General features: G+C 35.7%; 1 protein-coding gene across 2 annotated transcripts in view; it reads right to left on the bottom strand.

Annotated features, from left to right (window-relative positions):
- PRMT3 (protein arginine methyltransferase 3) overlaps positions 1-22,400 on the bottom strand; it is a 137,054-nt gene that overhangs the window by 94,594 nt on the left and 20,060 nt on the right. For both annotated transcript variants that reach the window (XM_028117704.2, XM_028117705.2), the window contains exon 9: positions 16,648-16,769. In XM_028117704.2, coding sequence (XP_027973505.1) covers positions 16,648-16,769 — 122 coding nt within the window. The remainder of the gene's footprint in view (positions 1-16,647; positions 16,770-22,400) is intronic.

The raw sequence follows: 22,400 nt of genomic DNA on the forward strand, positions 1-22,400 counted from the left end.
CTATAACTGTGGGATTTTTAGTGGTTATTTTATACATTACTTTTTAAAAAATTTTTTATTGTTATGTTAATCACCATATATTACATCATTAGTTTTTGATGTAGTGTTCCACGATTCATTGTTTGTGCATAACACCCAGTGCTCCATGCAGAATGTGCCCTCTTTAATATATACATTACTTTTTTTTAACATTTTACTCCTTTATTTTCTTTACAGTTAACATAAAGAGTTATATTAGTTTCAGGTGTACAACATGGTGATTTATTTTATAAATTTCTTAGGATTCTACATGTATATCATTATGTCATTTGGGAGTCATGAAAGTTTTACTTCCTTCAAATCTTTTATTTCCTTTTCTTGGTTTATTGCACTTTAAGTTAGATTCCCCAAGACAACAGTGAATAGAAGTGGTGAGAGTGTACATCCCCTACATTCATTAACTGTTATCAAATATGACACTACCTATCTTTATCAGGTAACAAAGGTCCTTTTTTGGCTAGTTTGCTGAATTTTCCTTATGAGTTTCAAATTTTGACAAATAATTTTTCTGCACCTATTAAGATGATTCTACAGTTTTTCTTTCTTTTCTGTTAATATGATAAATTATATTGACTTTCAAATGTTAAACTTACCTTGCCTTCCTAAGATAACTCCACTTGGTCATAGCTTATTATCCTGTTTATAAATTAACGGATTCAATCTGCTAATTTTCTGTTAAAAACATTTCCATCTCCTAGACTTACTATGGTGATTACTCTGTAATGTATATAAATGTCTAATCACTACATTGTACACCTGAAACTAATACTGTATATCCCCCCAATCTACTTAAATTAAAAAAGTATGTTTCCCTTTAAAAAAAAAAAAGAAAATGGGATGCCTGGGTGGCTCAGTCAGTTAAGCCTCTGTCTTTGGCTCAGGTCATGATCCCAGGGTTCTGGAATTGAGTCCCACATCTGGTTCCTTGCTCAGCAGGGAGCCTGCTTCTCCCTCTGCCTGCCACTCCCCCCTGCTTGTACTCTCGTGCTCTCTCCCATGCTCTCTCTCCGGCAAATAAATAAATAAAATCTTAAATTTTATGTTCATAGGGATGTTCATCTGCGTTCATAGGGATACTGGTCTGTAGTTTATTTTCTTGGAATATCTGTTTGACTTTAGTATTACTGTAATATCAGCCTCATAAATTATGTTGTGAAGGGTTCTGTCCACCTCCAAGAGTTTAGTATTACTTCTTCATTAAACGTTATAAGAAATTTGCTATTTGGGCCTGCAGTTTAATTTGTGGGAAGGACTGTAATTACCAACTCATTTTATTTATTTATTTAAGATTTTATTTATTTGAGAGAGAGAGCGAGAGAGAGAGCCCAAGTAGGGGGAGAGGGAGAAGCAAGCTCCCTGCTGAGCAGGGAGCCTGATACAGGGCTTGATCCCAGGACCCTGGGATCATGACCTGAGCCAAAGGCAGATGCTTAACACAGTGAGCCACCCAGGCACCCACCAACTCGTTTTATTTACTAGATCTAGGTATATTCAGATTTTCTAGTTCTTCTTGAATCAATTTTGATAACTTTCATTTTTCAGAGTATTTTTCCATTTTACCTAAATTGTCATTATTTATTGACATAAAAGGTGTCTGTAATATTCCTTCATTATCCTTTGTCTAGAGGATCTATAGTGATGTTTCCATCTTCAATCCTAATATTGGTAATTTGTATCTTCTCTTTTCTTCTCGATAATTCTAGTTAGAGGTTTATTAATGTTATCTTCTTTAAATAAATTTCATTTTCATTAATTTTCTCTATTGTTTTGTTTTGTATTGCACCGATCTCTGATCTTTACTTTCTTTCTTGGGTATATTTCACTCTTCTTTCTCTGCCATATCTTAAGATGGAAGCTTAGATCACGGATTTTAAATGTTTCTTCTTTTCTAATATAAGCATTTAAAACTTTAAATTTCCTCGAGTATGGCTTTAGCTGTATCCCACAAATTCTGATACACTGTGCTTTTTTTTTTTTTTTAAATTTTATTTATTTATTCATGAAAGACAGAGAGAGAAAGAGAGAGGTAGAGGGAGAAGCAGGCTCCTAAGGAGCAGGGAGCCCGATGTGGGACTTGATCCCAGGGCCCTGGGATCATGACCTGAGCCGAAGGCAGATGCTTAACCATCTGAGCCACCCAGGTGCCCGATACACTGTGCTTTTAATGCAGTTCAAAATATTTTATAAATTCTTTCTCTTGTTATTTCTTCTTTGAACCACGGGCTGGTTATTTAGAAGTGTGCTATTTAACTGCAGCACAAGTGACAAACAAACTTTAAAATATTTACTATCCGGCCATTTACACAACAGGCTTGCCAGCACTTGCTTTAGAGCACTACAGAAGCATAGCTAAGACTATACAGTGAGAAGATCTAGAACAGAAATAAATGAGGTCACAGAAAGAGAACAAATAAAAATCCTTGAAGAAATAAAGGATGAGGGACACCTTCTTTGTGTACTCTTTGAAGATTTTGTCTTTGTTTTTGTTTTATTGAAGTTGTACTGTAATGCATGGATTTAAAAGAAATTAGTCTTAGATTCTTTGGATTCATCTATGGCTTAATGCTTTTTGTCAGTTGTAGAAAATTCTCATCCTTTCTCTCTTTTTTTTAAAAGATTTTATTTATTTATTTGCCAGAGAGAGTGAGAGAGTGTGAGAGCACAAGCAGGGGGAGCAGCAGGCAGAGGGAGAAGCAGGCTCCCCGCTGAGCAAGGAGCCTGATGCGGGACTCAATCCCAGGACCCTGGCATCATGACCTGAGCTGAAGGCAGACACTGAACTGACTGAGCCACCCAGGCATCCCTCATCCCTCCAATAAAAATAAGTTACTCTGACACATGACTTCTTAATAGCAACAACAGAAGCCAGAAGGTAATAGGATGATAATACCAATGAACAAGAGCAGAGGTGGGAAAACTTTTTATTAAATTCTCAAATCATAAGTATTTTAGACTTCCAGGTCATATGGTTTCTGCTGCAACTATTCAAGTTTTACTGTTGGATAAAAGCAGCAATAGACAATATGTAAACAAAAGGGCATGGCTTGTCCTAACTTTATTTACAAAACAGGTGGCTGGTCCATGGCTGAAGTTTATGGACTTCTATACTAGAGCATTTTCACACCAACCCAGAATCGCCATGCAGAGAAAAATATCTCCAAAACAGAAGCAGATTTTATTTTGAGCAAACCAGCACCATTTTGATTTTGTTTGGCTACAGCCATAAGAGCAGAAAATGTTAAAGAATTAGTTCAGGAAGAAGGAAAATGATCTGAGATAGTGAAATATGAAGGAATAAGAAAGGATGGACTTATGGGTGAGTGAATACAAAGGATCATGAACCACAGATTCTAATCAGGGTCAAGCTTTACAATTTCAAAAATACAGGCAACTAAGAGGTCCTAATTACAGAGAAGTCTGGGACGTTAAAGGCAGATGCTTTGGTCTTTCCTTCTCTACGTCAGGCATGTACTCTCTCACCCAGTGTAGACATGATTTCTCAGTAAGGAGCCCCTCTCCATGTACCAGATTGTTCCCTACTATGAGTCTCTTGATTGCTAATATCTTTGAAATTATTAATGAAGTTTAACACTGGGTAATATCTCTGGGTAATAAGGTTTGTGTGAATCTCTTGGAAAATATGTTAGCTCAGGGTAGTGCTAGTAGGAGAACTCTCATACAGATCCATGAATCACAAAGGCTCAGGGTACTTTTTAAACCAGGAAAAGGAGGGGACTAAAAAAATAGAAGGATCTAATCCTCAGATGGTTACCAAGACATCTTTGGTATGAAATGGGAAAACTCAGACTCGGAGAAACTGGCCACTGGCCTGGCAGGGATTCGTAGGCAGAGGGGAAGACAGTGAAAAGTTCTATTCTCTGGCTGTTACTAGCATGTCTGACAAATTCTAGTCCTTTCAGGGAGGAGATAATACCAAGAGAAAAAAAAAACCTGTAAGAACAGTTTTTCTTCTCACTGGAAGGCCTCCTTATGCTTATATGGCTACTTGGGGAGACTAAGTATCCACTAGGAAAGTAATGAACTTAAGGCTATGGGTTATCCCAAAGATGATACAGGTAGATGGAGGACAAAGTCAGAGGACTCCTGAGTACTGAGCCTATTTTGTGAAAGAAATAGGGCATTTCACAAAGACGTACCAGAAAAGCCTAGTGAATCATTATTGGCATGGACAATCAGGAGGATGCATCACTTATTTTATATACAACAGAGTAGAAAGGATTACTTGGGTTGATGATAGATCCGTATGTTGCAGTGAACAGGTACTTCTAGGTGGTACAGCAACTAAACTGCTCAGTAAGTAAGAGCTGGGCTACAGTATACCTACCCCATGAGGGTAACTGCTCTGCCTTCTTCCCAACACACAGATAGTCCTCTAAAGCAGAAGGAATGCTATGAGTGCAAGTAAACTTAGACTGGCTTTACAATAACAATATAATTGAATGCTACTGACAGAGATGATGATAGATGTGGAATTCAGTGACTCCTCATTCTTGAGCATTTTATGCAACCTTGTTATATGTAATCAAGAGGTAGTATCTGATTACTTTAATTACCAAGAATGGCAAATGTAAAGTAAAATGTAAAGTAAAAAATAAAGTAAAATGATGTTGCTGACATACAAAAGAAAGGGGGATCGACAAAAGAAAAAATGGAGGAAACAAAAACCAGCTCACTGAGAAGGACAGTTTATAAGGTTTTGGAAAAACAGTGTGAAAAAGAGGAATGAAGACAGTGAAAAGTTAGCAACAAGGTTTGTAGAGGATGGTTCATATCCTAGCAGGGTCATTAGGGTCTTTACAGGCTTATTCTAAGCAGAAATTATTGCAGAAATTTTTTTTTTTTTAAGATTTTATTTATTTATTTGAGAGAGAGAGAATGAGAGCCAGAGAGCACGGGAGCGAAGAGGGTCAGAGGGAGAAGCAGACTCCCCGCTGAGCAGGGAGCCCGATGTGGGACTCGATCCCGGGACTCCAGGATCATGACCTGAGCTGAAGGCAGTCGCTTAACCAACTGAGCCACCCAGGCGCCCGCAGAAAATGTTTTAAGAAGAAGTTATAACAGCTGACTTGTGATATGCACAACCTTTACTGGGGGATATTCAACCCATGGGTGAATTTTCCATTAAAAGTGAATTAATGTCCTTGCATTATCCAGGAGGTTAGAAATATTAACAATATACTTTGACATATTTTAATTTCCAATGTCTGTTTCATGTTCCTTATAGAAATTCAATTGATTTTTGTATATTAATTTGTATTCAGCATCTTGATAATTTTATTATTGGAATAATTTATTTATAGTTTATTTTTTAAAATTTGATTTCATATGGATTTTTTTTTTAGATTTTATTTATTTATTCATGAGAGAGAGAGAGAGAGAGAGACAGGCAGAGGGAGAAGCAGGCTCCCAAGGAGCAGGGAGCCCGATGTGGGACTCGATCCCAAGACCCTGGGATCATGACCTGAGCCGAAGGCAGACGCTTAACCATCTGAGCCACCCAGGCACCCTATAGTTTATTTCTGAAGTCCTTATTTATAAACATACCATTAGTGAATATGAATAGTTTTCTTTTTTCATTTTCAGTTCTCATAGCTTTCTTTTTATTGCCTTGCTGTACTGGGATCTCCTTTACAGAGTTAACAGAAGAGGTGATGGCAGGTATCTCTGTCCTGTTCCTGAACTTAAAGCAAATGCTTTCAATGCTTCATCAAGATATGGGCCATAGAGCTTGTATTTTTTTTGTAGATACTATATATCATGTTAGGACATTCCTTTTTAGCTCTAGTTTGCTAAGCACTGTAATACATTGATACATTGAATGGATATGGAATTTTATCAAACCATTTTTTCTGCATCTATTGAGATGATCTCAGTAGACTGTTCTGGCTGATGTTCTCATACTTAACCAACCTTATATTCTTGGGATAAACTTTACCTTCCAATATATTGCTCAATTAGTTTTCTAATATTTTGATTAAGATTTTTGCATGTATGTTCATGAATGAGTAATCTGTAATTTTCTGTTCTACTGCTTTAGTAGAATTTCAGTATAAAGGTTATACTGCCCTTATATATGGGTGCTTGAGTCTTGACAAAGATGAATGACACTGCAAAGCGGAGAGGAAAGAATGGTCTCTATAGTAAGTGAGACTGGGACAACTAGGTCATTTAAACAGATTACAAAAAAACAAAACAAAAAAGAATAAAACTGAATCACTACTTTATTCCATATACAAAAACAACGCCCAAGAGATTATAGGCCTAAATGTAAAACAAAACTATAAAGCATTTACAACAGAATATAGGAGAATATCTCAATAAAGTTTCTTACTCAGCTCACAAATAGCCTTAAACAAGAATTTTGCTATGTGGAAACTGAGAATTTCAGTACATCAAAAGACACTATGAAGAAAGTGAAAAGGTACCCAAGAATGACAGAAGACATCGGCATTACATGAAACCTATAAACAACTAAAATTTTATTTTTTTTTTAAATATTTTATTTATTTATTTGACAGAGAGAGACACAGTGAGAGAGGGAACACAAGCAGGGGGAGTGGGAGAGGGAGAAGCAGGCTTCCCGCAGAGCGGGGAGCCCGATGCGGGGCTCGATCCCAGGAACCAGGGATCATGACCTGAGCCGAAGGCAGACGCTTAACGACTGAGGCACCCAGGCGCCCACAACTAAAATTTTAAAAATATAAAGATCATTTACAAATAAAGGAGAAGATCCAACTCAAGAAAATCTGAGAAAAGGTATCAACAGATATTTCACAGAAAAGGAAACTCAAATGGCCAATAATCACCTAAAAAGGTGCTTGGCCTCATTAGTCATCACAGAAATGTAAATTTAAATTGCAATGAGGTGCTATAAGACCAACTGGAAAAAAACAGAAAAGATAAGACAATACCAACCAGAACTGTTATGTACAAAAAGTTTGTAAGAAAATTTTTCATAATAGCTCTAACCTGGAAAACCTAAAAAATGTCCATCAGGAACAGATCAGAAAATTGTGATATAGTCATCCATAGCATTCTTTACAATAATAAACATGAATGAACTCCAGTTATACATACCATGAATGAACACTAAAAAAAAATGAGCAAAACAAGTTAGACAAAAAAAATGCATAATATATCATTTTGTTTATTTAAAAAAATCAGAGTTGAGTAAACTATCTTAGATGGATGGCGATGTAAGTGGTTAAAGTATAAAGCACACAAAAGAAGTAATTACTATCAAAGTCAAGACAGTAGCTCCTCAATCAGGCAAGGGCAGCATCTGACCGAAAAAGGGCAAATGGAGGTGGGTGGGATTCTATCTATCGTGTGGTAATGTTCTATTTCTTCTTTTAATACATATGTTACATTTCATACAAAAATAAAAAAAGGGATGTTTTATCATATTTTGTTTTTTTTTTCAAATAAGTACTTAATAAAATTCTTTCTGATAAAACTGCTGTAGTTGCTTACTATTTACTGAAATACATACATATACATATTTTAAAGACTTTATTTGACAGAGAGAGAGACTTAGCAAGAGAAGGAACACAAGCAGGGGGAGTGGGAGAGGGAGAAAGCAGGCTTCCCGCGGAGCAGGGAGCCTGATGCGGAGCTCGATCCCAGGACCCTGGGATCATGACGGGAGCCGAAGGCAGACACTTAACGACTGAGCCACCCAGATGCCCTATTTACTGAAATATTTATTAAGGCTCTAACGGTTACAAACACTTCAAAGGAAACAAAAAGTGAGCTTCTTAAAAGAGTAAAATGTTCCCATTGCCTAGAAATATCTTCAGACTGCTAATGCTGAAACAAGATGTGTTCTGTAAGAGGCCATCTGCTCAGGCTGTTTATTGTCTGCTACAAGTCATAATCCTACTTGCATCAGTAATTACTTGTTCAAATATAAATATAACAGAAAAGATTAACATTTCAGGCAATACACAGAAAAAAGACAAAGGCCATAATTCCCAGTAATTCTGTATTAAACAGCTGAACACAGGTATCATTCACACAGATAACTTCTTTCTTTTGAGACTGCTCATCCTAACCACCACCTGATTTCCCATTCATGAAAAAAACTATACTTTTTACTGACTTTTCTCAAGTGGCTACTCACTAAACCTTTCTTTAGCATAAAAGCATGCCAAAAATTCTATCTCTAGAATCACCTGCTCAGAAACTAGCATAGCTTTAATCTATAGAAATATGACACTGTAATAAGAAGAGTATTTAAATAAGTCTCTTAACTAATCCAATAAGTACTGAAATCATCTATTTTTCTGAGTGAAAATTTTGTTAGGAAATAAGATGGGAAAGTATTGGTTGTTCTATCATAAAAGTAGCAATTTAACTTTTATTTCATGATACAGGAACATCAGCATGATTAATTATCTTATACTGGGCATACAGAGATGAAAGACACAGTCCATACATTTAAGAACATGGTCTAAGGGAGAGAGAAGAGTAAACAGCATAGGGTATCACAGAGCTTATATAAAAAGCCCTTAAGTAAGTGAGGGACATTTGAGTTTAACCAGGAAAACAGCACCCACAAAGACATATATATATCTATATATCTATCTACATATATATATATAGATATACATACATATATGTAAGGGAGGGTCATCTCTGTGTGCACGTGTCTCTGTGTGTTAAGAGAAATGGCAAATTTGAAGAACTATAGTTTACTATGATTAGAGTAATAAGTATACAGTGACAAAGTTGAGAGGTAGAGGTGATACTAAAGAGTCTAGATTTTATTTAAAGGTAGTAAAGAGTCATTTCAGGATTTTTCAGAATGGGAAACATAGGATCAAATGTGTAATGTCCTTCTGTCCAATGTGACTGAGATTAAAGACCTGGTGTAGGTCCAAAGAAGAACATGGTCTAGTAGGGAGATAAATAAAAGCAGCATAAAGCATCACAGAAGTTCATGCAATGAAGACCTGCAATCAAGCAAGTGGCATTTAAAGTTTGTGACAAAATCCATCTAGAAGAATACATAAGTGCTAAGGAAGGGTAGGGAGGGAATATCCTGATATAAAAATGTATAAGGTTTATATAATAGTACTTTGCTTTCATTTCACTATGGCACCCAAGCACAGATACTTCTCTTTTGTCCTCAAAGCACAATGAAATGACAATAAAGCAATATAAAATACAACAGTAAATTGATAAATGCAAAGATTTTAGAAGGTGATATCAAAGCAGCAGATTCTGATAATTTAGTGAGAGAAAAAGGGGGATTAAATTATATTGGCAAACTTGTCAAGAAGGCTCCAGTGCTTGGTGCGTACAGCAGAGATTAGAGTGGAGGTGGAGGCCATTCTTCACAACACAAGCCCTGGGGTTAAGAGGTATACAAGGTAGAAATGACAGACACTGAAAAAATCAATGGAAGAAAGAGAGGGTTCCCTCCACTTCCCTCAGAAACAAAACACATTCCAGCTACCTTTATTAAAAAATCTAGTCCTCTATTCATAAATGCAAACAAAAAAACAAGGATTTTTTTTTTTTAAAGATTTTATTTATTTATTTGACAGAGAGAGAACACAAGCAGGGGGAGCTGCAGAGGGAAAGGGAGAAGCTGGCTCCCCACCAAGCAGGGAGCCCGACGTGGGGCTTGATCCCAGGACCCTGGGATCATGACCGGAGCCAAAGGAAGAAACTTAACAGACTGAGCTACCCAGGTGCCCCCTAAAAACAAGGATTCTTAACCATCTGAGACAAATGGTAGATGTAAGTATATCTCATGAAAAATAAATACTACCAGGCAGATCATTTCAAATGCAGGCCCCAGACATGGAGTCAGAATAAGGCTTGTATTCCTCGAATACAATGAACTGCCTCCGTCCCAAATGTATCATTTGTGTTTACAGGTGTGTAGTTGTGGAATTACTAACACTGAGAACATTTATTGTTTAAAATTAGCAGTAACTCAGCTTCTAATACATTAAAAAAAAAAACGATGAAAAGAATTGTCTGGATTCAAGCAGAGAAAATGGGCTTTCAGGTTTGATGTTGATTTGCTTTGTTTGATGTCCCGGGTCTTGAAAATTCATTAATTTATAAATTCACTGATTAAATAAGTATTTAAATTGAATACCTACTATATGCCACATTACCTTTCCTGGTGGTAAAAAAAGAGAAAAATCCCTATCTAACCTTGAAGAGCTGAAATTCTGGAAAAACTCACATTTTTATGTATTTCATCTCCTGACCTAAAGCTTTAAAAAGTCTTACCAAAATGCTGATAGTGATCTCTCATACTAGGATCACAGGTAATCTTTTGTTTCTTCTTTATCATCTCTTATGTCTTCCCAACACAAAACACATCCTTTTCCCCTTTTTTACTTAAAGGGGAGGAGAATTGAGGAGGGAAATCAGTCTGGCTGCCCTGGAGAGAACAGATGACAGCCGCTGGGAGGCAAAGGCAACGTACAAATAACAGAGCTGGTTACACGCAGCTGTATGAATTCAGGTGAGAAATGTAAGAATGGGAACTAAGACATGGATTCAAGACACGTCAATAACAGACAAGGAATGGATTTGAGAAACATTAAGGATTCTCAGTTAACAGGATTATCTCCAACAGGAATGTTGGTAAAAAAGAAGCAAAGGTTAAGTATGAATCCCAGGTTTTCAATTTTTACCCGCGAAAAAAGCATCAATGCAGGTCTGTTCTCTCAGGTCTTATCTCTGTAACCATGGCAATAATTCTTGACCAAACTCTAACAAAAGTCCTGAACATTCACATAATTATTGTGTAATGATGCTATTCTATATGCTCTAAGCCATGGACCAGGATAAACCAGGATGACAGCATGTTTAAAGTAAACATGAATATTCCTGATGTGTATCTGGTGTCTGACATGCATTTACACCATGGGGGGGGCGGGTCATAGAGCAGGTGCCTGTATGACTAGCTCTCTTTGAGAACTATGGACTCTTAAGACTCAAGCAAACTTCCTTAGGCAGAGACATCTTACATGTGTCTCTGAAACTTGCAGCTAGAGAGAAAAGTACATCTTGTGTGACTCTTGCAAATAAAGGATTACTTGGGAGCCTCTCTACATGACATCTTTACTGATGGATATCTTTTTCTTGCTGTCCCTGAACTGTGTCTTCTGCTATAATAAATCTTAACTGTGAATACAACTTTATATTGAGTTTTAGGAGTTTTCCCAGTCAACCACTGGACTACTGGGTAGTCATGAGACCTTCAAAACAGGATCACTGAGTGGGTGGGAAACTAAGGGTTTGGTGGGGTGGGAAAAAAAATGAATTTAATTTTCTTGTACAGTGCCTTGATCACCTTCATTACCTTCATAAGAATTCTATGGGTTTTGAGCAGCAAATATGTTTTTTGCCATTTTAGCCTTATCAGCAGTTCAAAATTCTCTGCAGCTTTAACTCACTCTCCTATGTTATTTCTATTAAATTAGGAACAAAATACGAAGGAACATCTTTATTTCAAGAATTTATCCTGGTATATTTTGTGATCTTGTTCCAAATCTGATATAGGGGCTACCACTATCTTTAAAATCATTATGTTAAGTTCATTCTTCTCAAAGACCTTTACTATGCATTTGCCGTGAATCAGACACCTTGCTAGGTGTTTGGAATAAAAAGATTAAGAAAATATAGCTCCTGTCCTAGAATCCAGAGGACACTTATATAAACATGACAACATATCAAATATTCTCTAGGCTTTTGTTTCATTTCTAACAGTATTCTAGATACAGGCAATATAAAAGATTGCATCTTTAATGTCAGAGTGAGACTGAAAGTATTGCCTTGTAGCTGAATGATGGATCAACCTTCTCATGAAAGCTCCCCTGCAATAACATGCAGAAGTCTGAATAATGAGCTATTCCATGGCTGAGTCAATGAGAAGCCAAAGGCAGCCCGAGTAACAGTAAAAATATTACCAGAAGCTATCCCTGCTTCCTGAGGGTGAATACAATATACAATTGTCGGGCAATTCAATAGCTTTGCTATCCTTAGGTAAGTTTATGTTTCTAAAATGATCATTCATGGGGCGCCTGGGGGGGCTCAGTTGTTAAGCGTCTGCCTTCGGCTCAGGTCATGATCCCAGAGTCCTGGGATCGAGCCCCGCATCAGGCTCCCTGCTCAGCGGGAAGCCTACTTGTCCCTCTCCCACTCCCCCTGCTTGTGTTCCCTCTCTCACCGTGTCTCTCTCTGTCAAATAAATAAATAAAATCTCTTTAAAAAAAAAATGATCATTCACTTCAGAGTTCGAAGTACAACAGCATGAATAAGAAACAATTTTGCATTCCTTCCATATTTCACTTTGCGTTCTATTTTCCCCTGCTAATACAACATCTTTGAAAACCTATGTTCTACTTTATTCATGTCTGCAACCTCAAAACTGCAAGCCTGACCTTCTTCTTAAGCCAAAAAAATATATATTTATATGTGACATATACATATATGCTCTAATATACATGTCAGTTTACATTAAAATCAATATTTACTCCATTCTAAACTCATTTCTTTAGAAATATTAGATCTTTTTTAAATAAAGGAATACAAATTATTTTATCATATTTTGAATGTAACTCAAGGACTGTAAACTAAATATATTTAAAAGTAATGAAAAATGCATTTTAAAAGTGTCCCTCGGGGCTCCTGGGTGGCTCAGTCGGTTGAGCGTCTGCCTTCGGCTCAGGTCATGATCCCAGGGTCCTGCGATTGAGCCCCGGATCAGGTTCCCTACTCCGTGGGAACCTGCTTCTCCCTTTCCCACTCTCCCCTGCTTGTGTTCCCTCTCTCGCTGTCAAATAAATAAAATATTAAAAAAAAAAGTGTCCCTCTTAGAATTTAAAGTGTTTTACAGATGTAAACTTACAGAATTTTATAGAAACTCTGCTATGTACAGATCTCTGACAAAATAGCCTCAGAAGAGCAAAGACAACTCACAGCCTGCTAACTGGATGAGTTGTTTTCACTGACTGATAATTCTAGAAAGCTCCAATATACAATAATAGACAAGTATAAGAGAAGTTGAGAGGGGGTGCCTAGGTAGCTCAGTCAGTTGAGCGTCTGACTCTTGGCTTTGGCTCAGATCATGATCCCAGGGTCATGAGATCCAGCCCCAGGTCAGGCTCTGTGCTCAGCATGCAGTCTGCTTGAGATTGTCTCTCACTCTCCTTCCGTCTTTCCCAACCGTCCCCCATGGATGCATGAGCTCTCTCTCTAAAAAAAAAAAAAAAAAAAAAAAGAAGAAGAAGAAGAAGAAGAAAATCTTAAAAAAAGAGAGAGAGAGAGAAGTTGGGAGCAGATTTCAAGGGTGAGTACAGAATAAAACTGGCCAAAGCTTGAAGTTTAATGGTATAAGAGAGTAGAGACCATGAATAATTGAAAAAAAAATGCAGAAAACAGAGTCACCATATTTTGGGGGGATAGCTACAATGAGCGATTATTTTAGAAACACAACCAACAAAATATAAAATATTATTTGAGGCACTGGTACCACGCTAAACATACCACTATTACTACTAATTAATAATACTACAATTACAGATAAAATTTAGTAAGCAATTACATGCCAGCCACTTTGTAAAGGACCATAAATGGATTCAATCCTTGTAACAATCTTATGAGATAGTTACCACCATCAACCTCATTTTATAAAGGAAGAAACCAGACATTAAAGAAGTAATTTTCCCATTATTATGTAGCTAATTAATCAAAAACAAAACCAGAAATCAAGTCATGTGATTCCAGATGCTGAGAGAAATGCTATGCTGCCTCCTCAACCAGTAGAACAATGAGCCAGTAAATTGTGAGAATATTAACAGTAAACTGTTTCCTGCATATCCTTTTAGAGAGACATTCATCAATAGAAGAAAAGAAGTTCTTTTACCCAACAGTATAAATTTCAAAATTTCAAACAAAAGACAAGGGAGAGATGCTTATAGACACTATGGAAATAACTATCTTTTTCACAATATAAGTAGGCAAAGGACAATATCTCCAAAGAAACAGTTTAATGTTGGCTTATCCAAAACAAAATTTATCTAAAGCAAAAAGGTCTGATTTTCAAACTCTATAGGTTCTAAGTAAAGCAAATTACTGAATACAACTAACACATGCCCTGTAAGTAGTCAAACGGAGATACAGTGCAGTAAATTAGCTGTGAGGATGAACTATGGAGTCAGGCTGCCTGGGATCTAATCCTGGCTCCACTACAAATAAGGAGATTTACTTAATCTCTGCCACAATTTCTTAATCTCTATAAAAAGGATAATCATGGGGCGCCCGGGTGGCTCAGTCGTTAAGCATCTGCCTTTGGCTCAGGTCATGATCCCAGGGTCCTGGGATCGAGCCCTGCATCGGGCTCCCTGCTCAGCGGGAAGCCTGCTTCTCCCTCACTCCCCCTGCTTGTGTTCCCTCTCTTGTGCTCTGTTAAATAAATAAATAAAATCTTAAAAAATATATATATAAGGATAATCATATACTGTAATTATATCTACCTCAAAGGAAATTCAACAGAGTACTAATGTTAGCAATTTTTATTATTACAGTGAAGTACCTAAAACTGAGTGCTAAGTCATTCTCAATAAATGCCCTATGTAAAAGTTCCATACACTGCAGCACTAAATTTTATATACAATGAATGTGAATATAATCATTGTATAAAGATATTTGTAAAAAGGCACTAGGAATTCTATGTGAAATAAAGTGAAACAAAACAAAACAATACAAAGTAAAATGAGTGTTATTACTATCTTTTTCTTCCATAAAGGAATTAAAATGAGAGCACAGCTAGTCTCACTTTGTAGAAACCAAAAATGAAAATTAATACATAAATATACATGGTCTTTTATAAGATTAGGCTTCAAGTAGAAATATCTTATCGTAATCTTCCTATCAACAATAAGTTTTTGATAATTCTTCTAAAACAATCTCTTGTTTAGAACACTGTTTCTCATATTCGTTTGGATGGCAATGCACAACCAAGTGAGGGTGCTCTTTACGGAAACGCCAAAATGATGATGATGTCCTTACTGGTATGCTAAGAACTAGGAAAAACTTCACTAGATTACAGAGCTGTCTATATACATGCAACGCATACGCCATTTTCTCCAGTATGAAAATAATAACCACAAACCCAAAACTATGAAAAATCTAAGCAAGATCAATGTAATTTTTTCATTAACATTAATTTGGTACTTGTTAGTAATATTAGTAGCTAACTTTTGAATACCTATTACATGCCAAGCAATATGCCAAAGAAATTTATACGTTTATCTTACTTGTAACTTACCTTGCTCATAATCATATGAGGTATTCATTATTATTTTTATTTTGACAGTGAAACAGCAGGTGTCAAAGAGATTAGATATAATTTCACTGAAGTTCAAATAACTGGTAAGTAGGAGTGAGGATTCAAACCAATCCTGACTCAAACCTTGCACTTTGAAGCACAACACTACACTTCTACATTATGCGATAATATCTAAAAGTTTAAACATCTTACACAACTATATTTAAATTTAATACTATTAAGAAATAATTAATATTAATCAATTTTAAGAAGAGAACATAAGTACCAATGGGAGGACCATTTAAGAACTATTGTTGGGGATTTAATGTATGCAGGTGATTATAGTTAGTAATATTGTATTTATATACTTGAAGGTTGCTAAAAGAGTAGATCTTAAATATTTTCAACACAAAAATGGTAATTACATGATACAATGGAGGTATTAACTAATGTTACGGTGGTAGTCATTTTACAATAAACAAAGGTATCGAAGCAATACATTGTATATCTTAAACTTATAAAATGTTATGTGTCAATTATATCTCAATAAAGCAGGGGGGAGGCTGTGGGGGAGAAAATTGCTGAGAAGCTCCTATTATTTACTCTCAAAATTACTCCGAAGTTCCAAGTCTAAGGTGCTTTGTTAAGTATACAGCTAAAGAAATCTAGTTCTGTAAGCTGTAGTTCAAATAAAAGGCCTTCTTACTACAACATAAGCCAATTGTAAAGTCAATCCTTGATTGATTAACCTAACTTAATTCCTCAGAGAGGAGATATTTTTAGAGAATAAAATTAAGTTTTAGGGGATAAACTAAATCCACTCTGCTTTGTTTGTAGTCATTTTGGAATTTACTTATTTTAATTTGAAGGAGGCACAAAGGTTAGTGTTGTAAAAAAGAAAAAAAATAACCCTTAGTCTTTAGTCTGATTGTTATTTGCTAAAGGAAACATTACTGAAATAAATATTTAGTTTTGTTGAGTCTTCTAACAATATTACTCTATATGCCAACGACTTCTAATTTTGTATTATAATTAGCATATTTATAGCCATAATTGGAAAGATAGGAAATTATATAAAAATAATTCTCATCAATGAGAACTGTGAAAAGACTGTTTATAGCTCAAACATGCCTAGCTCAATCTAACCTAAAATCTTACTATTCTGGAATGAATTTTTACTAAAAGACACATCTTGAGTTTGCATTAGATAGCTATTAAAGACAAGAAGACCTGTTAAATCATCATATTTAAAAATAATCTTAAGTCAAGCCTTAAAATACATCTACCTTATGATATCCATTGCCTGGTAAAGTATTTCAGACTGATCAACTCCAAGAACCTTCTTTGCCCCAGCTTTAGCTGCAAACATAGAGAGAATTCCAGTTCCACAACCAACATCCAGAACTACCTGGTGTAATAAAAAAAACAGGCATTACTGAGAAGGTCTAGTATTTTAAGTTCTATTCATATATTTTGACATTACTGGCAAGGAACAGACCACGAAATTTTAAAATTTTACAGATCAACGATGGTAGTAATTTCTATTTGAAGAAACTGAAGGTATCATTACAATGGGTTGTTTTAAATTCTTTTTTTGAGGGGGGTACATAAGTTCTATGCCCAGCATGGGGCTTGAACTACGACCCCAAGATCAAGAGTCTTGTACTCTACTGATTAAGCCAGTTGTTTCATATTCTCAATAGCATGTTTGGCCATATGCTGCTACAATCAGATGCAACAATGTAAATTAAGAGATGTTTTATATGAAATAAGCAGTTTCCACAGATTTAATAGGGAAGTATTCTGTTTGTAATTTCCCTACTGTCTGCATGCTCTAATTTAGGCTTAGTAATTCTAAATTTTAGTAGAAATAAACTTTCTCAAGTTTGAAAGGCAGGAATTAACTTAAGCAGGATAGCTTGATCCAATACAACTAAAAAATGTTTATAAAGGAATCCTAGATGTAGAATATTGTCATATCCCCTCCATTTCCAAAATTAAATATTCAACTCATTTAAACAATACAGGTACAATAAAAATAAATTGGCTTCCAGAACTTCAAAATATAAGTTTTAAAAATGATACTTGGGGCACCGGGGTGGCTCAGCCGGTTAAGCGTCTGCCTTCAGCTCAGGTCATAATCCCAGGGTCCTTAGATAGAGCCCCGAAACAGGCTTCCTGTTCAGCAGGGAGCCTGCTTCTCCCTCTCCTCCTGGCTTGTGCTCTCTCTCACTATATCTGTCTCTCAAATAAATAAAATCTTTAAAAAATAAAAATAAATTAAAATGATACTCATTACCATTGGTGAAGGCAATAAGAACCAAAGTTTAAGATGATATTGGGAACAGGTAAAAAGCAATTACTTCTAAATCAAGAATTGCATGTTATTTCCAGGATAGTATAGTGAAACCTGCTTGTCAATAAAAAACAAAAACAAATTGCTGAGGACACACACTAAGCAAAGTACAAAGAGGTATACTATTCTGTGAAATTATTGAAAACTGTAGTGCCTTAAGTCTTTCATTATTGATGGTCTAAATCCTATGTACTTATCCCAAAATATGAAATGATTTCAGGTTTCTCCTGTAAATATTCACAGTTAAGAGCAGGCACTGATCAGAGTGATGGGATACGGCCACAAACAAGACCAAGTCCCTGTCTTAATGAAGCTTACCATCTTGTGGAGAAGACCAATGAATAAACAAATACAAAATAATGTCAGATAGTAGTGTTATAAAGAAAAATCAAGCATCAGAGTAGAGGTTAGAGCAGGGAAGAGGGGATACATCTTTTCAGAATCTTAAATAGGTCTGTGAATATGTTTCTGACACACGTGAGCACAGAACTGAAGGCAATAAAGGAGCATGCCATGCAGAGATCTGGAGGAGTGTCTTCTGACCATGGACGATATTAAAGGCAAGGCACAAAATACCAGGCAAAGCAACACCAATGTGGCTAAGCTGGGTGAGAAAAGGTTGCTTGGAGGTGAGGTGAGGGGTTAAGAAGGGCCATATCACATAGAACTTTTGGATTTTATTCTGAGTAATGGGAAGCTACTGTCAGAAAAACAGAACTAGAATTAAGAATTTATTAAATTGTTCAAGAATTATTTTATTCTTCAACTAGGTAATATAGTCACATAGTTTACACACCAAAAACTATTTCTTATTTATCCTTCAAGAGACTTTCTATGCAAATATAACACAATACATTTTTTTCCTTCCCCTTTCTACACAAATGGAAGCATACCCACTGCCCTCGCTACACACTGCTTTTTGTATTTAACAATGTAATGTAGAGATCTTCCTGTATCAATTTACAGAACTTCTTTCTCTCATACAGTTGTATAAGATTCCATATTATGGCTATACCAGAATCTACTGATCTAGTTCTTTACTGATGGACATTTAGGTAGTTTCTGAAATTTTACTATGATAATCAAAGCTATAAATAACCTTATACCCAACCCCATTCACTCATGAGTAAATCTGTAGAATATATTTCTAAAAGTGAAAACACTGTGTCAGAGAGAATATACATATTTGTAATCATGGTAGACATAATCAAATAAATTATCTTCCATAGGACAATCCAACCAGCAATGTTTTAAGTGCTAATGGCTTTACAGGTGAGACTAGCCTATGGAACATACAATGAAACTTTTGGCTTTTTGCCAATCTTGCAAGTACAAAATAATGATATACTGGTCTAGTTAAAACATGCAATTCCATTATTATGAGGTTTAGCATCATTCCTTATGTTGCAGAGCCATCTGCGGTTCTTTTTTTGTAAACTATGTACTTATATCTTTTCTCTATTTTCCAGTTCTTAAGTTTTTTCTTATCAAATTTCTAATCAAAATTTTCTTATAAATCTTGCCAAATTACAGTTTTTTGTAAGCTAAGGAGATTAGACCTCTATAACTTGGAATGTTTCTCTCAGCATATATTTTAGTCTTTTGATTCAGCTTACAGTGACTTTTGTAATGTAGAAATTCTTTACTTATAGTAAAACTCATCAGTCATGTCTTTTATGGCTTCCTTCTGAATTTTGATCATAATTAGACTGACCCTCCCCATCTTCTTCCCTATTTCAACCTCATATATTTCCTTCTAGTTCATTTATGGTTTCATTAAGTTTGTTTTTATCATAGTATATACTAAGAGGTATGGTTTCAACTGTACTTCTGTTCAGATGGCTAACCAACTGTTCCAACATGCTATTAAACAGTCTGTGTTTCCCCTACTAATTTGATATGTGACTGTTACGATCTGAATATTTGTGTCCCTCTAAAAATTATATGTTGAAATCCTAACCAAAAGTGATGGTATTAGAAATGAAGGTCTTTGGGAGGTAATTAGGTCATAAGGGCAAAGCCCTCATGAATGGAATTAGTACCCTTATAAAAGATTCCTCTCTGGAGGAAGAAGGCATTTCTATGAACCACAAAGCAGGCCTTCGCCGGAATTAGCCAGTGCCATGATCTTGGAGCTCCCAGCCTCTATAACTGTGAGAAATAGATTTCTGTTGTTTATAAGCCACTAAGTTCATGGTATTTTTTTTTTATAGATTTTATTTATTTATTTGAGAGATAGAGTGAGTGAGAGAGAGAGCACACATGAGCAAGGGCAGAGGGAGAGAAGCAGGCTCCCTTGCTGAGCAAGAAGCCCAATGCGGGGCTCAATCCCAGGACCCCAGGATCACGACCTAAGCCAAAGGCAGACGTTTAACCGACTGAGCCACTCAGGTGCCCCTAAGTTCATGGTATTTTTGTTACAGCAACCAGAATGGACTAAGACAGGGACATTGAGCGTTAAGGAAAATTTCTGTATATATTTTGGATTTTTTTTTTAAGATTTTATTTATTTGACAGAGAGAGACACAGTGAGAGAGAGAACACAAGCAGGGGGAGTGGGAGAGGGAGAAGCAGGCTTCCTGCAGAGCAGGGAGCCCGATGTGGGGCTCGATCCCGGGACCCTGGGATCATGACCTGAGCCGAAGGTAGACGCTTAACCGACTGAGCCACTCAGGTGCCCCTAAGTTCATGGTATTTTTGTTACAGCAACCAGAATGGACTAAGACAGGGACCTTGAGCATTAAGGAAAATTTCTGTATATATTTTGGATTTTTACTCCGCTCCATTAGTTTACATAATCATGTGCCAGTAACTATTCTAATTACAGAAGCTTTACAGAATGTTTTAGTGCCTAGTAAGGCTGGTATACTCTCACTGCAAAATTTTTTTCACAGTGTTTCTGGAAAATTTTATATATTTATTTTTTCATAAGAACAAGAGAATAAACTTGTCTAGGTTTTTAAAAAAAAGTCTTGGTATTTTTATGGGGATTGAGCTAAAATTCTAAGTTAATTTAGAGAAAATGGACAATTTGAGTTTTCCTACTCAAGAACACAGTCTTTCAATTTGTTTAAATCATCTATCATGTCCTTCAGATTTTTAAAAAAAGCTTTTTTTCATATAAGCCCTGCATATTATTTAAATTTGTTCATATGCATTTTATCTCTGTATTGTTTACTGTTACGAGTAGAGTGCTTCATTCCATTATATCTTGAAAACATAATTTACTGGAACTGACTCCAAAGGAGAGAAATCTAAACAACCTGATTTTTGTTGAAGAAATAAAGTTGTCAAAAGGTTACTACTCTGTGTCTCCTAACCCGTGCCCTTTCAAGAAGGACAAGGCCCATATGCTTTCAGAGGGAGAATCTATTTCCTGTACATGTGCCCCGTCTAGAGTTGAGTCAGCACATTTTAACATAACTACTTTAACATACAAAAAAGTTAAGGATTTTAAGGTGGAAACTATATGACATTGCAAACAAAAAACATTTTCTTAAGTTACAAATAAAATGTATTAACCATAACAGCAAGAAAATATTATAATAGCATATGCGCTTATAGTACATTAGTTTGAAATATTATATGGCATAAAAGTGGGAAAATATATAACACAATCATAAGTGATAAATTCCGAGAAACTTTCACTGAAATAAGATATTTGCAAAATTTAAAAATTAAAAATAAAAAGTCAGTGTGGAATTTAGAAGTATGATACTACAGTATTTGGCAATGGTGACTGGGAATATCAATAATCACAACACCGTTTATGGAAAGACAGACTGGCAGCACTAACACCATCCAAGATATAAATAACCTTTTTTGACCCAGGAAGTCCACTGCTAGGAATTTATCTTAGGATGCCTGGGTGGCTCAGTTGGTTAAGCGTCTGTCTTCAGCTCAGGTCATGATCCCAGGGTCCTGGGATCGAGCCCTGCATCGGGCTCCCTGCTCATTGGGGAGCCTGCTTTTCCCTCTGCCTGCTCTGCCTGCCCCTTCCCGTTTGTGTGCGTGGTCTCTCTCTCTGACAAATAAATAAATAAATAAAATCTTAAAAAAAAAAAGGAATTTATCTTATTATTATACTCTCACATATATTAAAAACAAATTTAAATATTTTATACTTTTATATGAATTGTTTCTAGTATAAAACATTAAAACTTATGGACATTCTTACATTGGACATGTAAGTCATTAAAAGAATGTTAATAAGGAATCATCTTTAAGAAAAGCTGCTGAATGAAGAAAGCTAAGTACAGAGGGATATATATCATATACTCCAGTTAAAGTATGTGTTCTTTTGTAACCCTATACACACACACATAATTTATATACATATGCATATATATGCACGTGTGTGTATGTATTATATATATGTACATATATGTGTGTGTGTCTGTGTGTATGTGTGTGTATATATATATATATATATATATATATATATATAAAAAAGTCTTACTTAATCCTCATTCTGCAAATGAGAGAGCTTGAGAGAGGGAAGGGAACAGGTCCAGAATCATAAAGCTGGTAATTTGTAAAGCTAGCATGCAAACATAGGCCAATCTGCTTCTAAAGCTATATTTTTAAAAATATTTTTAATTATATATTAATTATTACACCTACTCAAAATTAGGTAATAAACTAAAACTTAAAACTTGACAGAATCAAAGGAAGGTAAAAATG

The sequence above is a fragment of the Eumetopias jubatus genome, unplaced genomic scaffold (genome assembly GCF_037043125.1).
Source record: "Eumetopias jubatus isolate StellerSeaLion01/CBP00866 unplaced genomic scaffold, mEumJub1_p1.0 scaffold_13, whole genome shotgun sequence".
In the NCBI taxonomy this organism is placed as follows: domain Eukaryota; kingdom Metazoa; phylum Chordata; class Mammalia; order Carnivora; family Otariidae; genus Eumetopias; species Eumetopias jubatus.